The sequence below is a fragment of the Panthera onca genome, chromosome D4, assembly GCF_046562875.1.
Source record: "Panthera onca isolate mPanOnc1 chromosome D4, mPanOnc1 haplotype 2, whole genome shotgun sequence".
NCBI lineage: Eukaryota > Metazoa > Chordata > Mammalia > Carnivora > Felidae > Panthera > Panthera onca.
Genome location: NC_138351.1, coordinates 28721953 through 28738202, shown reverse-complemented (window position 1 = coordinate 28738202; position 16250 = coordinate 28721953). Strand labels below are relative to the sequence as shown.

The 16250-nt window shown below is 47.3% G+C and overlaps 1 protein-coding gene across 9 annotated transcripts in view; it reads right to left on the bottom strand.

The window, feature by feature from the left end:
- Positions 1 to 14264, bottom strand: part of DAPK1 (death associated protein kinase 1) — a 188592-nt gene extending 174328 nt beyond the window's left edge. Inside the window, exons 1-2 of one of the 9 annotated variants that reach the window (XM_078436895.2) lie at positions 14176 to 14264; positions 12508 to 12677 (exon numbers count right to left, since the gene is read on the bottom strand). In XM_078436895.2, the coding sequence (XP_078293021.1) occupies positions 12508 to 12569 (62 nt within the window). In that variant the 5' untranslated portion in view covers positions 12570 to 12677; positions 14176 to 14264. The other 8 variants (XM_078436896.2, XM_078436889.2, XM_078436888.2 and 5 more) reach the window with 8 other exon arrangements.
- Between the last annotated feature and the right edge of the window lie 1986 nt (positions 14265 to 16250).

The following is a 16250-nucleotide window of genomic DNA, read 5'->3' as shown; positions in this document are numbered from 1 at the left end:
ATCCCCACCAAACTATCACAGGTGCCAAGGTTGAGAAGTGCCTAGAACAAAGGAAACCTGCACTGAACACATCACAGGAGCTGGCACTCTGCTAGATGTTCTAGAGTTCTTTAAACTTCTCCTCCAAAAAAAAAAAAAAACCAAACAAACAGGGAGGGAGACAAACCATAAGAGACTCTTAAACACTGAGAACAAACTGAGGGGGGATGGGGGGATGGGGGAGAGGGGAAAATGGATGATGGGCATTGAGGAGGGCGCTTGCTGGGATGAGCACTGGGTATTGTATGGAAGTCAATTTGACAATAAATTATATTTTTTTAAAAAACCCTCAATAATAATAATTAAAAAGAAAACATTAAAGAACAAAAAAATAAACAAATAAACTTCCCCTCCAGGACAGTGACCAAGGAACAGGACACAAAGTGAGCTACACCACCCACCACCCAATTCGCAGACACAGATGAGCAGTTCGGGTCTCGAAGGGTTACCTCTGCCATTTTACACACATTATCCAAGGCCAGTGTCTTCCTGAACCTCAGTTTTCTCATCTGTAAAACGTGGATTACAATGCCTACCTCCAAACCCCGGTCTACATGGGTTCCCAGTCCATCTCGGTTTCCTTATTTTCTGCTTCATGTCTGATTCCCACTTTCTTCCAAGGAACATAAGGACAGAGATACATACACGTATCCCCCAGGTGCTCACCTGCTTCCATTTTTACATGCCCACAAGAATGTGAGTTAACGAATGAAGAGAAATCAATGACCCCTCCGGATCAGAACGACCTCTCCCTGCCTGAACGCCAAAAACAGTTTCCATACTTGGTTTCTCTCTCTTCTTACTTGGGCTTTCTATTACCATTGACTGGGGAAAGTCCGTCTACTCTACAGGATTAGAGACCTGTTGAGATAAACTGTCCTGTGGAACACGTCAGCAAGGGCTGGGCCATTCAGATGCGCAGCCCACCCTGGATGAAGGAAGAGATATTGAACAGATATTACGGTGCACAAGACTCTTTGGTTCAACGGTCTCTTCTCTGTATGCTGACTGCTTATAGTTAGCTGTGTCACTCCCTGATATTTTACCTCGACTCCCCACCCAGACTCAGCTTCCAAGTGTTTGCCCTTTCAAATTTGCAAGCATCTAATGTTGCTTTTATAAACTAAAGCTATCCACTCGATAAGGAAGCATCCTTTTAAAGTGGCCTCTTGAACAGCAGCCATGCTCCCTGCACAAACGAGACCCTGGCCCAGGGGAACAGGGACGGGGACTCAAATGTGTAAGTGGGCATTTACCCACAGCAGCTGGCGGAGCCTCCTGGCCATTAAGTACCTCCTAACAATTCAGTCTTTCAGCCACCATCCTAATAGGCTTTTCTTGGCACGGGCGATTTGGGCTTGGCCAAACACTCATTTTCACATCTTAAATCAGTACGTGTCAGAACTGAATGGAGGCCCGGATCTGCCATAGGTCTTGTGTTCTGCAGCAAGCTCATTTTGGTCAGGAACTCGGGGGCCCACACACTCATTTCGGACTTCTTTTTCCATAAAGATCTGTAACAAAAATCAGTGATGTGTCTCTCTGATCAAATTCCTAGCGTCTTATCTGGCTGCTTGAGACAATTTTTAACTTAAAAAGGAGCTAGAAGAACGAAATAGGCTTTTCAAGTACCGAAGGACACCCTATGAAAACTGAATTTGCATGCTGACCTGCCTCGGGTTCCCGACAATGCCAGGAGGGCTACCCCTCTGAGCATTTTCGAGCAGCTGACACCTGGCCATCATGCAGCTTCAGCCGCCCTGGCTTCCCTGGACACATCTCTTTCCATCTAAATAGAACTTCCTTAACAGAAGCTCCCCCCTCCTTCTTCCCACGGCGTCTGGGTGGAGGTTCAAGTTGGCATCCTATCTCTAGCAGCCCAGCTAAACTTTTGAATGCCCAGCTAAACTGCTCATTTGTTTCTCAGGAACTCGAAGAACCATCTACCACACTTGAGGCAGACCCGCTGAGGGAGCCCAGCACACAAACCGAGTCCTGGGTGAGGGCCCACCAGCCCAGAGCAAGCACACCCACAAGGACAGATCAGATGAACAAAGTCGAACATGGCAGAATGAGCCCCCACCCCCCACCCCTGCAGACTGAGCCAAGGGCAGAGGAGAAAGGAGAAGAAAAGGAGGAAGGAAGTGACACATGAGCCCTCACCCCCACCCTCCCTAGGTGTCCAGACCAGAACCTGAGTAGGGAAATAAGGAATGGATGGAGAAGAGGTAGGGTTCTGATACATAGATTCAAAAGCATGTTACACAGTCCCCATACCCTCACCATGCCATTCCCTCTCATTCTGTCTTGTTAAGCAGCCATTGCTTCTCAAGCATTTAATATATGCAGGGTACTAGACCACTTTACACTCACTATATACAACCTCACGATGAGCGTATTTTTTTTTAATGTTTATTTATTTTTGAGAGAGAGAAAGAGTGCATGCACACGTGTGCAAGCGGGGAAGGGACAGAGAGATAGAGATAGGGAGGATCGAAGCAGGCTCCAAGCTGTCAGCACAGAGCTGGATGTGGGGCTCAAACCCACAAACCATGAGATCATGAGCTGAGCCTAAATCGAACACTTAACCCACTAAGCCACCCAGGAGCCCCTCACAACGAACATATGAGATAGGTATGATTTCTACTCCCATTTAACAGGAAAACACCTGCATCTCATGGAAGTCAAGTGAGTTTCCCAAGGTAACAGCTAGTATATTGTGGAATGAGGGATTTGGGTCCAAAGCTCTGAGCCATATTCTAATTTCTGCATATGTACCTGCATTAGGCAAATAAACAAGGCCAAATGCGTGCTTAATTTAATCCCATCCAATGTAAGAGACAAAAAGCCATGTTCTCTACTCTCAGAAGAAACTTACAACCCAGAGGGAGAGCCAAGAATCGCATGCATAAACCAACTGCAAAAGTACACAAATGGTCATTTCTATATTCCAGATTGTTAAGGAACATAAAAACTAAGAAAGACAGTCTTCCTGGTGGAATAGCCAGGGACATGCTCTGGGGAAGGATGTGGACTGAAAATGGCCAGGTTATTTCCTCCTTGCCTCTTTTTCTCCAGGTGATAACTTCTCTCTAGCGTAAATAATTTTTTTTTTTTTTATTATCTTCATCAAAGGGAGAACATGGCTCAGAAGATGAGACCTACAAAGGATGGTCCCTATTAATCAGCAATATTCATAAAAGAGGACACACTCATTCCACGCCTGCCTTGCATTTAGCAAAACCAAGGGACTTCGTGTTTCAAAGCGTGTTTCAGGCTCCCCTCGCCTGTCCACTGCTGTATTTTCCGAGCACAGCTACCTCGTGCCAGAGGAGGGGTGGGGACAGCACAGACTGACACAACTTCATCCTGGAAAAGATTCCATTTGTACTAATTCACTTCCTCTCCCAAACAACTGAACCAGTCGCCTGAAGCTCTACGTAAGGGAAAATATATGACGGTGCTTGGGGCCAGCCCTCATCAATTCTAGATGGGAAAACTGTAAATATCTTCCAGCTCTCCCGAAGCTTGTTGGAATTACCGTGCAAAGAAATGCCAAGAACAGAATCCCAAGAAGTCATTTTATAGGCTCACGGCCAAACGGGATGACAGGTGAGGATTCCACTTAATTCCACTGGCACAATGTGGAAAACGTGACATTAGGGAGGAAAAGGAGCAGAAGCGCCGTTAAGTCAGCCAGGCCTTGCCCTGAGCATGTTGGTGCCACCCCAATGATGGTCTGTGCTGCGGCGTGTGCAAGCCAGGAGAGGGGCCATTCATACACCGCAGTGGGGAAGGAAAACGAACCTGTGCTCATCAGAAGCCAGAGGAGCTCCTGAGGACAAACTCAGTAGAAGTTTCTGGCTTCACAAAAAGCTGTTCACATGCTAATTCAGCCCCCCAAATTTTTCATGTTTATTTATTTTTAAAAGAGAGAGAGAGAAAGGGAGAGAAACGGGGGGGGGGCAGAGAGAGGGGGAATGGGGGAGGGACAGAGAGCGAGGGAGACACAGAATCTGAAACAGGCTCCAGGCTCCAAGCTGTCAGTCAGACCCTGACACGGGGCTTGAACCCGGCTTGTCATGACCTGAGCCCAAGTTGGACGCTTAACCGACTGAGCCACCCAGGCTCCCCTGCATGCCGACACTGCATACACTCGGAGGGGCAAAGACAACATTTAGAAAGACAACGCTGTATATTCATGTCCCAGGTGCACAGCAGAAACCCCGGGCAGGTGCTGCTTTCAATTATACTGATTTATATACCAATAAGATAGTGATTCGTCAGATAGCAAGTGACTTCTTGGCATTTTTGTTTTTGCTTACCCAGTTTCTACAGACAGCTCCTCTGTGTATCAGCATCCCGGACAGCAGCAGTTGGCTGTCAAAAGTCTATTCTCGAAGGTATTCCGTATACCTACAGTGCCCGTAGCTTAGTTTGTTGTTGTTTGTAAAGTGCAGCAGCTTGTAACTCCCAGTCTATTAAATCCTACACTCAAAAGGTTGCAGCCTTTCATCACTTTTCCAGAGACACACACACTGCTTACCCAGAAACCACAGACGGCAAAAAAAAAAAAAAAAAAAAAAAAAAATGGGACTCCACACAGAAGCAAGGCAACGTCTCAAAGTAGGATGGGAACCTAAGAACTGAGTCAGTTCGAGCTAGTGACCTCTTCTGTCTTCTGCCCCAAGCCACTCTTTCTCTGTCCCAACATATCCCTCCGTCACTGTTCCTTGCCTTGCCTCACCTAAGTCATACCTACCCTCTGCATACACAGCCTGCTCAAAGACAGACATGCGAGTTGTAGGCAGCTCAGTGGAAAAGCTAATCCTTTTCATGACAGATCAAAAAAAGGGGCACTGATATGTTCCCTACATTTATCTTTCAATGGGAGAATTCTACTTTTGGGGGCCTCAAACAAGAGCATGGAAGACAAAAATACCGTTTTTAAGTGACAAAGGAAAAGCGTGCGTGGTTTCAAAGGCAGAAAACAAGAAGCTGCAGAAAGAACAATGGGGAAGAATGGAAATCAGCTCCTTCCTTACAGGTGAACCCTTACAGTATCAGCTGTATTTGAGCTACACCAGCCTTGTTCATCACATTAGATCTAAGTAAGAACGATTAGGCAGTTTTGACAGAAAATGTGTCCCAAAAGAGAATCCACACTCGGAGTCAAATTGCCCAGCCGAAAACCACCAGGCTTACGAATATAAGGACCATCAATATAAATTTTCCAAACACCAGAGATCAGCAGGTTACAGCGTTCATCTTCTCAAACATTACGTTCCTTGTCTGAAGTTGAACGTGTTTATAAAGGGAAAAAGATCAACGACATTCGCCCCACCTCCTCTCCTGACATCTCTCAATATACATTAGGATGCTGAATAAAATTTCTCAAGCTCACGACGAAATGTCGTAGAACACAGAGGAAAGCCCCACAGTCATTTCTCAGGGGGAGGTAACATTACTTAAATGGCCATAGTGTGATCCCTAAGCCACATGAGCTCATAACGTCACCTAAAAAAGGACAGAAGTGAGAAATAAAAGCCACCCAGGATCACACTGGTGACCTACACCAGAGGTTAGTTACAGGCACATGACCGATTTTGTTTTGTTTTTTTGTTTTGTTTGTTTTGTTTTGGGCTGGGGTCGAAAATAAGACGGGAACCATTTTAGGCTTTCCAACTTTTTCATTGTAACAACCCTCGTGGTGCATTGAATCTAGAGAGAGGTACAGCACTTTCTGGTTTCCCTAAGAAAGATTCACTAGTTAGACACAGTTATTTTAATCCCATTTAGTTAGATGATATAGAAAAACCGAAGGGCAATTTTTTCCCCTCCTCTCCCTCCTAACCGCACATTTAAAGGAATTCATTTAGAATGTTAACAAAGTGATAAATTGGATTTACTCTAAATAATTATACTATCATATCATCTCTTTCAAGGCTGAGAGATGATGCATTCTGTTGTGATAATTTACCTCAATAAACCGAAGCAAAACAATTCAGTATCACCTTCCACCTCAAGTCTCAGACAATCACATACCAGCCCCAAACCAGACCGACGAGTGCCACTTAATGAAACGAAAAACTTTGTCATGTAGGGGATGGCCCACTAGGCAGGGCCATGACTCTTAACACACTACCCTACTCAAAGGTTAAAAAGTAATAAGAGTGTTCTGTGAACTTTCTAAAAAGCTGAACTATTAACTTTCGGAGTTGGGTCAAACTATGCCACACACTAACATCATTCATAACCGTGGGGCACAAGCCATTGGGAAAAGGAAAGCAGTTTCTGTGGGTAGGAAAGTGCCAAGGAAGAGTGCTGTGCCCAGAGTAAGCCCCTGGCTGGTGGGGGGCGAGGGGGGCATAAAACCTTCATTGAGGTGGCTACTAGCTCTTCTAACCACCCTCTCCAACGCAGGTATTAAAACAGATTAGCCTTAGCAGGCTGCCCAAATCACCTTTCTTAAATATCAGCTTCATCTGGCTTCCAAAAAAGGAAAATTGTCAAATCCTAAGTAGCGTGAAGAACGCTAAGGAAGCCTGGCCAGGGTTCGGGGCCCGCCTCCTGCTACCTACTAAGAGCTGCTTAACAAAGCCACTTGACCTAAGCACCCACTAGATGAAATAAGAAGGGAGGACCCAGCGACCACTCCAGCTTCTTCTAGGTCTGGGTGTCCAGGGGTCTCTGGGCTGAACTTCACCAATGCGAGCCCCTTCCCTCCCCCACCAGTAGGCTGCTTCTTTGTCTCACGATGAGTAGTAAGTTTCTACCAAAATTAGGCTTTGTTGCATTTATACCAAATGCCTGGTTAACTTAGGCACACACAGCAGATGGCTAGAATTAAGGATTCAGGATGAAATTCCCTGCAGGAAGCCAGGGGGTCTTCCAAGAGGTCAGACTATGTAATTGACCTTGTAACTCACAGGTCACCTCCTGAGACAGAGAGTGAGACCCCAAAGGGCCTCCGAGAGCCCTGCCTCGGCACCACTCCACTTTCAGGAGTATCCAGCAGCACGCCCTCATGCCTCTCCACCCAGATGCCCTCCCTGCCTCTACCCCACCCGGAAGGAAATGGCCTTTGCCTTCAAGCAGTCACAACTTTGCTGGGTGGTAAGAGGATATGTCGCCAATGTCACCTCTCCCGATATAACCCCCATATGTAATTACTGAAATTAATCTGAGCATCCATTTCTGTAAGCTTACTGTGTGTTTTTCATGGCTTTGCAGGGGCAGCCAATGCTATGGGGTCTTAGGTTCCTAAGTGGATGGGCAAGATACAGGCTTAGCGTAACAGGGCACAGGGGACCCAAAAGTCGGCTTCAATGCTTCTTGGCTCCCCATCAACAAAACCTCAATCCCCTTTGTTCATGGCCCCATCCAACCTAAATTATGCCTAGTGATCCAGAGGTGCCTTCCCAGTGCATCAAGCAAGCATCCAGCCAACTGCCACTCATGACCATCACCACGCCTTCTCTCCACACCCCAGAAGACCATTATTAGACCTTCCTAAGAGGCACAGAATTCAAAATCACTGAATGCAGAATATAGTCAATGATATTAACACAGTGTTGTACAGTCGCAGAGGGAAGCTACACTTGGGAGCATTCTGTAACACACTGACTTGTCCAATTGCTATGTTGCACACCTGAAACTAACATAACATTGTGTGTCAACTATACTTCAAAAAAAGTTGCTGAACGTTACCTCCGCTACATATATTTGAACGTCATCTCTCTTAAAACATTGCAGCCTCTCCTATCAAAGGAAACATCTGAGAAACACAAATAAAAAAAAAAAATCACATTCAGCGCTGTCCTACGGGATGATCTCCTAGTCAACCCAGTGGGCCTGTGAGTCCCACTTCCAAAGAGGAAACATCCCAAGAAGTCCTTCCTCCTTCCATCCACACAGGCCTGCCGTAATTCTAAGGGCCCACCCCTGCAGTCCGCAGTAAACCAAAGGAATGATGTACTCCGACTCTCGGAGTTTAGGACAAAGCCTTACTTCAATTAAAATGCCTATGGATTTTATGCCAAAGGGAGAATGTTTTAAATTTGAATTATTAGCTTCTAGCTACCAGCCGACCAGTGTAAACTCTCTAAGGCTCCACTTTGTTTTGTTTAAAACTGATCTTGTGCTTGTAAATTTTGGCTGCTGTGCATATTACTGTTCAGGCATAGACAATACAAAAGGAAAAGCAGCTTTGATGTTTATGAGCTGCAGACTTTAACATCCTAAGCTCATCTCCACCAGGGTCATCACTTATCGAGGGCTATACGTACGTACATGTTGGTGGGGCGGGGGGGTGCGTGTGTGTGTTCGCGGTGCTTTGCATATATCAATCCATTCATCCATCAGCAAGCATTTATTGAGCCCCTACTGACATGCACCTAATTAGGCATTAGAGATAAAAAATGATGAGCAAATCCAAGGTCGCAACCTTGTGACAACCTGTGGGGAAAGCAGATAATCAAAGAAGCAATGACTCTACAATATGGTAAACACCAGGATGGGGACAACAGGTTATTAAAAATAATACCTTAGGCAGTGACGGTGTCATATGTTTACAGCCACTGTCTCCGACTCCCACAACACCCTATAAAGGCAGGTGTCTCCTCACTTTCCAAATGAGTATACTAAGGCTGGCCCACACCACTCACTGCATGCTTATCAGCATCAGCGTTCACATCATCATTTATGTCTCAAATCCCCATTCTGGTCTTGATATTGCACCTGCCAACCTGCATTAGTTTGTTCAGGCATGAGTCAAGCTTTTGCCTGGTGTTACACAGCGCACTCTGTGCCCTCGGGAGAAAAGACCGCGGAACTCACCCAAAAAGAACGTTCAAACTGGCTACAAGAGGCAACACAAGAATAACGACAACACAGATCAAGGACACAGCATGGCACGAAGCCGGCTGCGGTCACATACCAACACAGAAGAGTGATTCAGACGGCACATCTTTGGTTTCTAGAAGGGGCACATCATTGTGGTGGGATTTCTTCAGGAGGGAAGACCTAGGTCTTAAGATCGTGTAAGGTGAGACAGCGGAAGAGGAAAGAAGGCCTGCTCCCCGGGAAAGAGGTGCTCAGAGAAGTGTCTAGAAGGCTCACAGGTTAGGCTGAACCACTGCCAACCACATAACCAGCGCCCAAAGGTGGGACAAGCCAGCCTGTGGCCTTCCAAGTGCCAACTGATAAGAGTGGCTGAGGCACCCTGGGGCGTTAAAAGGACCCAAGGGGACCAGCAGATGGAGAAATCTGCATTTATAAGAACTCCTCCCAGAAACCATTCCATGGGATGGAAGCAGTGCTTTGCTCCACCTCCTGAGACAGAGAGTGAGACCCCAAAGGGCCTCGTAGAGTCAACATGGAAGGTCACCAAACAGTCTTCTAAGGACGGGGGTCCTGCTCATTACAGGAATTTGTTTCCACGTGGAGGCTGGGCCGCTTCACTCTGACTCAGATGGGGAGGCCAAGGGCAACATCAAAGTGTCTCCCCAAGGACCCTTTTCCCAGAAGGCCTCCTTTCCCCAAATTGGTAAACAGATACCTGGATGTACGTTGACTTGCAGGCCAAGTCCGCAGCCTGCCTGCAACACCCACAGGTCTCAGCCAGGCCTGCAGATGAGATCTGCATTTGTTTAACTCTATACTGCTGATGAAAATATGTTTACATGTGTTACACAACAGCCATGACACAAGCACTAAACCTCTCACTTCAAAAATGAAGGAGGGGAGCCTGGGTGGCTTAGTTGACTGAGCATCAGACACTTGATTTCAGCTCAGGTCACGATCTCATGGGGTCTTGAGATCGAGCCCCGCTTCGGGCTCTGTGCCGAGCGTGGAGCCTGCTTAAGGTTCTCCTCCTCCCTCCCCCTCTGCCCTTTCCCATGCACGAATGCTGTGTGTGTCTCCCTCTCAAAAAATAGATAGATAGATAGATAGATAGATAGATAAATAAATAAATAAATAAATAAAAATGAAGAATCCTAAGGGTCAGAAAGGGTGAGTGACTTATTTAAGGTCATAAAGCTAGCAAGTTGCAGAGGTAGATTTGGAAACCGGATATCTTTCCCATGGTCTGTCTGCTGGATCACCACTGCAATAACCAGAATACTTTATAAAGTTCTTTATAGGGACAGAGAGCTTTTACAGCAGTCCTGGGTAGCACAGTCCTGGGTAGACACACACTAACATACACAGACCAACAGACACGTGCATGCACACATACTTATACATACACACGCTCCTGCTTTTCCTCAACGTAAAGTAGTAACAATAACACTACACCCGTCTGCCCTTCTCTCGCTATGGACTTGGTCTCCGCATATTCATAAGTTAGGAGAGTAGCTATCACTTAGATGACTTCTAAAGACACCCAGGTCAAGTGCTGAATCCATACGCTGGTCCCTGTATCACTCACTGCTTAGATCAGCCTTGCATTGGTGCTAAATAACTGCCCATTTTCATTTCTGTGACACATGAAGCAGCCTCTTTTCTTTGTGTCTGCCTTAGTCAGGACTTGTTTTCGGGAAGTGGCTATCTCCAAGGCAGATGCAAAAATCACAGCACTTGGAAAAAAACTTCCCCCTACAATCAACCATTTCCCCCATTTCTAGGCAAAGCAAAAGCAGCTGGTATTGGATGGATATAGGGCATATGTGCTCTATTTAAAAAAACCCCAACTCCCAGTTTTTCAGAGCCCTTCCTTCAAATTCAAAGGTCACATAAATTAAATTATTCAGCAAACAAGGCGTCAATTAGTGTTGCACAGCGGGGAGAAAGTTATTCGTGGAAACAAGACTGAGGCCAAATCAGAGTGAAATGCACTGATAAGTGAACAGGCCACCTCCCAGCTCAGCTAAGAGGGCCTGTCATCTCGCCCACAAAATAAAGATTACAAACTCCCCCACCAGCCTCAGGGAGGCTTCACTTTTTTTTTCTTTCTCAGAACACATAATTCTAGCAAAAGATCCTACTGAAAATAAGGTCATATACTTAATCCATAAAGCAATCAGCTCATCTAATTTTAATCACTCCTCTTTCTAAGAGAATTTCTATAAGCAGGCCACACAACACAAACGGAATTAAAATATATTTTTCTACCCTTTTCCCCTACTCTCAAAGGAAAACTCCATATACCACTCATCTTGCTGAAAACCGCAGGAATAGAGTGATTTAATTCTAGTTAAACCAAGTACCTCAACCACACACCCTTAAACCTTAATCTTAAACATATCCAGGAAACATGACTTTTGAGAGCTTTCTTTCTAAAGTATTCACTCAGTAAATCTGCAATAGATGGGAAGCTCCTCTTAAGTGCAGGCTCTCAGTGATGTCCTGAGTTGATACAAAACACACAGAGAAATATTCTATTACAGTAACTTTTTTCAAAATTGCTTTTATTCTGCACTATTACTTAAACTTGTAAAAAAATTTAGTTAAGCTCCACAGTGGAAATTCTCATTAGGTAACCTGGGGTGTGGGTATTTCTGAATTTCTTTCTAGTGAAGAAACTGCTTTGCATCAGAACATCCGGGGTATATGGAAAAATATATATTTTGATACAAATGTAAGTAAATACACACTTTCTGTTTGTTTCAAGATCCTTTAGTCAGTACCAACACACTACAATCAAATTCTTACATTGAATTTAAATGTAGGTGTGAAAACAGCTTTCTGCTAGTTAGACCAGAGCTCAACCAACACACCCTGTCAAATACCCAGTCAAGGGGAAACTGAGCCAGCCCGGAGCCGCCTCAAAATAATCATTCTTTGTTTACCTAGAAACTGAACGACTTTACACACAGAGACACAGCTCCCAAAGCAATGCTCTGAATCCAGACAGCCCTATTAGACTCTCCGTCATTTATTTGTTAAAAATTTAACATTGTAAATGAAACCAAAGCAACCACTAACACCAAGGGGGTAATTAAATTCCTGGTTAGAGGAAGTTTCAAAATCCAAACCCAACACCAGCATCTGGCAAGTCGCCAAATATGATCTACCAATACTTACTTGCTCCTGTTACTTTGAAAATGCAGACAGAAAGTATTAAGATTTTAAAAGCCAACTAATTAGTTTGTACTCTGTTTAAATCACATAGAAGACCTAACTCCAGACGCAAACATACCTTAGCGTCTGCCTCATCTCGAAGGGCAAACGCTGACAAGAGTTACTGCAGACAATTAAATCTGTTCCTGCCCAGGGGTCTTGATCAATACCCTCTGCAACGTAATCACTGAAATCGCCTCTCCATCCTAGCCCCTTGGATGAAGTGGTTTATTTCTGGTTTCCAGCCCGCGCTGGGCTAGTAACTCCTTTCTCTATAATTTGCACATCTCTTCGAAGGGAGAGGGAGCCGCCCGATTCAAATTGCATTCAAATTGCAGCTGCCCACTGCCCCAATATTATGCATTCCCGCGACCCAGTGGCAGGCGCTTCGGGCGCCCCCTGTACCTGCCAAGTTCCTCGCCGGTGTCGTAGTAATCATCCACGTTTTCCTGCCTGAACACAGTCATGATAAACTGTCACACCTCAGCAAAGCCCAGCGCACTTCAGCTCCGCTTCCCACACCATCACCACCGCTCCTGCGCCTCCGTGGGCCCCTCATGCATCAGTCTCCAGCCCTTTAAAATAAGAGCAATAACAATAATAAAATGACAACCCGGAAAGGAAGAGGACCTCCCCATGCTAAGAGCCGCTCGCCTCGCCGAAGCCCACCTCTCCCCAGCTGCCCCTCCCCGCCCGGCGGAGAGGAGCACCCTTTGTTAAACCCGCGCCAGGGACGCCCCCGGCCCCACAGCGCCCGCGCGCGCGTGGGGCCGGGCACAACCGCACCCCAAGGTCCGCGTCCCCGAAAGCAGGGCGCTCTGAGCGGATCAGAACCGGCTCCGGAAGTGACTGGCCTCCCCGCCTCCCCTTTCTCCACACACACGCCCACCCAGCTCCCCACCTCCGGGGGCGCCGCGGAAGAATGAAGCCCGCGCCCGGGAGGAACGCGCCTCGCTGGAAGCATCCCCCTCCAGCCCGCCGAGGCTCGGCGGCCCCCGCGCCACCTCTCGGCTCCCGCACTCCCCAGCAGCCACGGCCACCCTCTCCCCTCCCTCGAGCCAGGCAGTCCCCAGAGGCACATTCCTGGCGACTCCCGCTCCGTTACCCGGCCGACCCGGCGCGCGGCCGCCCGGGGGAGCAGGGGAGGAAAGGGAGCGGCCGAGGGAGGCGCGGCCGCCTGCTCCCGGTCTCCGCGCCCCGACACAAAGCGCCCGGCCCGGCCCGCGCCACCTGTTCCCACCCGGCCCGCGGGCCTGGGGGCGCCTCCTGGCTGCGATCCCACTTCTCCCCCTCAGTCCAGCCGCCCCCTCCTCGGCCTTCCCAGTTGCCCTGGGCGCTGCCCGGGCAAACCCCGCCGCGCCGCCGCCGCGAAAGCAAAAGCGTGCGGCGGGGCCCGGGAGGAGCCGGGGAGCGCGCGCGGCCACTCACCCGGGCGCCCAGGAGCTGCCCGAGTCCCTCCCGAGCTGTCGGAGGCCGACCGTGGGCGCCAGCGCCGGAGACGAGCGGGGCGGCGGCGGGAGCGCGGGGAGGGGGCGGGTGGGGGGCGCGGATCCCGCGCGTCCGCCCCGGCGTCTGCTCGGCCGGGCGCTCCCCCCTCCGGCTCGGGAGCAGCTCTTCGGCTCCTCGCCGCCTTCCTGGCGGAGGGCTGCCGGCGGGCGGCCAATGGGGACCCCGCGAGCGGGCTGGCGGCACGGCCCACCCACCTCCAAGCTGCCGGGCCGGGCCGGCGCTGCGGGCTCTGCGCAGCGCTCTGGCTGCTCCTCCCTGCTCTGCGCTTCGGGCTCGCTGGCGCGCTCTACCGCGCACACCCCCGCGCACACCCACTCACCGACACCCACCCGGGAGCCGGGGGAGCGCAGCCGCGCGCGCCGTGGGCGCTCCACCTGTGCACGCCGCTCGGCTGCCCCCCACGGCCGCCGCGTTCCAGAGAGATGAGATTCCTCCGTCCTGCAAATGTGAAATGAGCGCCCCGCGTGTGCCAGGCACGGTGCTGGGCACCGGGAGCTCGGAGACCAAAATAGATTTAAAAGAAAAACAAAAAAACCCCAAAAACCCTGCCCTCATGAAACTTACATTCTGGTGGAGAAGACAGGGGGGAAAAAAGCCGTAAGCAAATAAGATCACTTTGGAAGAAATCGGCTCAATGGAGGCGGTAACACAGAACAGGCTGGAGTAGGGCAGAGAGGGAATGGGTCGTACAGTCCCTCTCCGGAATAGGTATGTCTAGCTGAGATCTGAATGATAAGACATGCAACCAGAGAAGAAAGAGTTGACGTCTCACGGGCCCAATGAAGCAACAGAGAGGAAGGGTTTATGTGTGCTCTTCAATATGTTTTTGGCTATTGATGATTTAAAATGTGGCTGGCTAGTCAAGAGTGAAGTGTTCAAAAAGTATCTCGGATTCCAAGACTTGGTATAGAAATAAGAATGAAAAGAGTCTTGTGAATATTTTTGTAATAACTGCATATTTGGATGATAGTTTTGGATATATTGAGTTAAATACAATCTATTATTAAATTAATATCACCTTTTTTCTTTTTTAAAATGCAGCTACTAGAAAATATAACACTACCTTTGGGGCTTGCATCATGTTTCTGAAGACTGTGCTGGTCTATTTCCTGGAGACTCTTCATCCATTCTGTTTCTTACTCTGCTCCCACCACCCTTTTAGGTCTGGGGAACAGAAAGGATGGTTCCCCATAGGGACTTTCTGGGGATCCCCAAACAGAAAAAAGCTCCTACAGGGAAATTTATCTTACTTCTTAGAATGACAGAAAATATGTGAGCCCTCTGAGATTTCAGATTTACATCATTGTTCGAATAATCTAGATTTCCTAAAATGAGAAGGTTTCAACTCTCTTTGGTTCAACATAAATATCAACTGTAGACATTTTGGCCTATTGCAGAAAAAGAAGAAAGAAAGAAAGAAAGAAAGAAAGAAAGAAAGAAAGAAAGAAAGAAAGAAAAAGAAAGAAGGGAGGAAGAAAGAAAGAAAAAAGGGAGGAAGAAAGAAAGAAACAAAGAAAAGAAAGAAAAGAAAGAGAGAAAGAAGGAGGGAGGGAGGAAGGGAAGGAAGGAAGAAGGGGGAGGGAGAAAGAAAGAAAGAAAAAGAAAGAAAAAGGAAGGAAGGAAAGAGAGAAAGAAAGAAAGAGGGAGGGAAGGAAGGAAGGGAGGAAAGAAGAGGGAAGAAAGAAAGAGAAAAAGGAAGGAAGGAAAGAAGGAAGGAAGGAAAGAGAGAAAGAGGGAGAGATGAGACAGAGAAAGAAAAAGAGAGAGAGAGAAAGAAAGGGAGAGAGAAAGAAGGAAAGAAAAGAATGCCCCTCAGACCTTATATCAGATGGTCCTCTTAAAGAACATTTCAATTCATGGTCCACAGGAAGGGTACACATTCATGATGACAGAAACAAGGGAAGGTTCCAAATCGGGAGATGGTACCTGCCTTAGTGATGGGTTTGAAAATTAATACAAAAAGATCTTGGGAGGTGAGCAATACAGTCAAAAAATAACAACAACAACAAAAAAGTGATTCATCTGGGGGGGGGAGGGAATGCAAATGAATACATCTGTTGGGGGTGGGGAATTTTAAACACGGATGTTTGGGAGAAACTTGGAAAGCACTCATGGATGACTGCTTTCTGGGTAATATTTTTCCTGCAAAATAAATGGAAGTATGTTTTCCAAGGCAATGAGGATTATCTCTGTTTGGGGAATAACATGTCTTACCTACCATATTTGGTGTGCTAATCACAGGAGATTTTCTGGGGGAGTGAAAAGGGCATGGAGGTAGGAGTCACAAAAATGGATCTAATATTGGTGGAACCATTTAACAGCTGAATGACTCTGGATGTGTCTCTTACCCCCAAGCTTCATGTCTGCGTTAATTTAGGCGAGCATTTTCGAGAAGGAAAATATGGTAGTTAAAAAAAAAAAAACATGGCCAAAAATTCAGTCAAGAAGTGAAGTCTAATTTTTCCCCCCATGATTATGAGTTGGCCCTGATGTCTTGCTTCTGAAAAAAAATATGAGGGAAGTGACACAGCATAACGTCCTTCTAAGGCTAGATCATAAGGCACAAAGAACTTCTGCTTCACCCTCTTTCTCCATATCTCACTCTGGCTCTCTCTTTCTCACTCTACTCTCATTCTCTC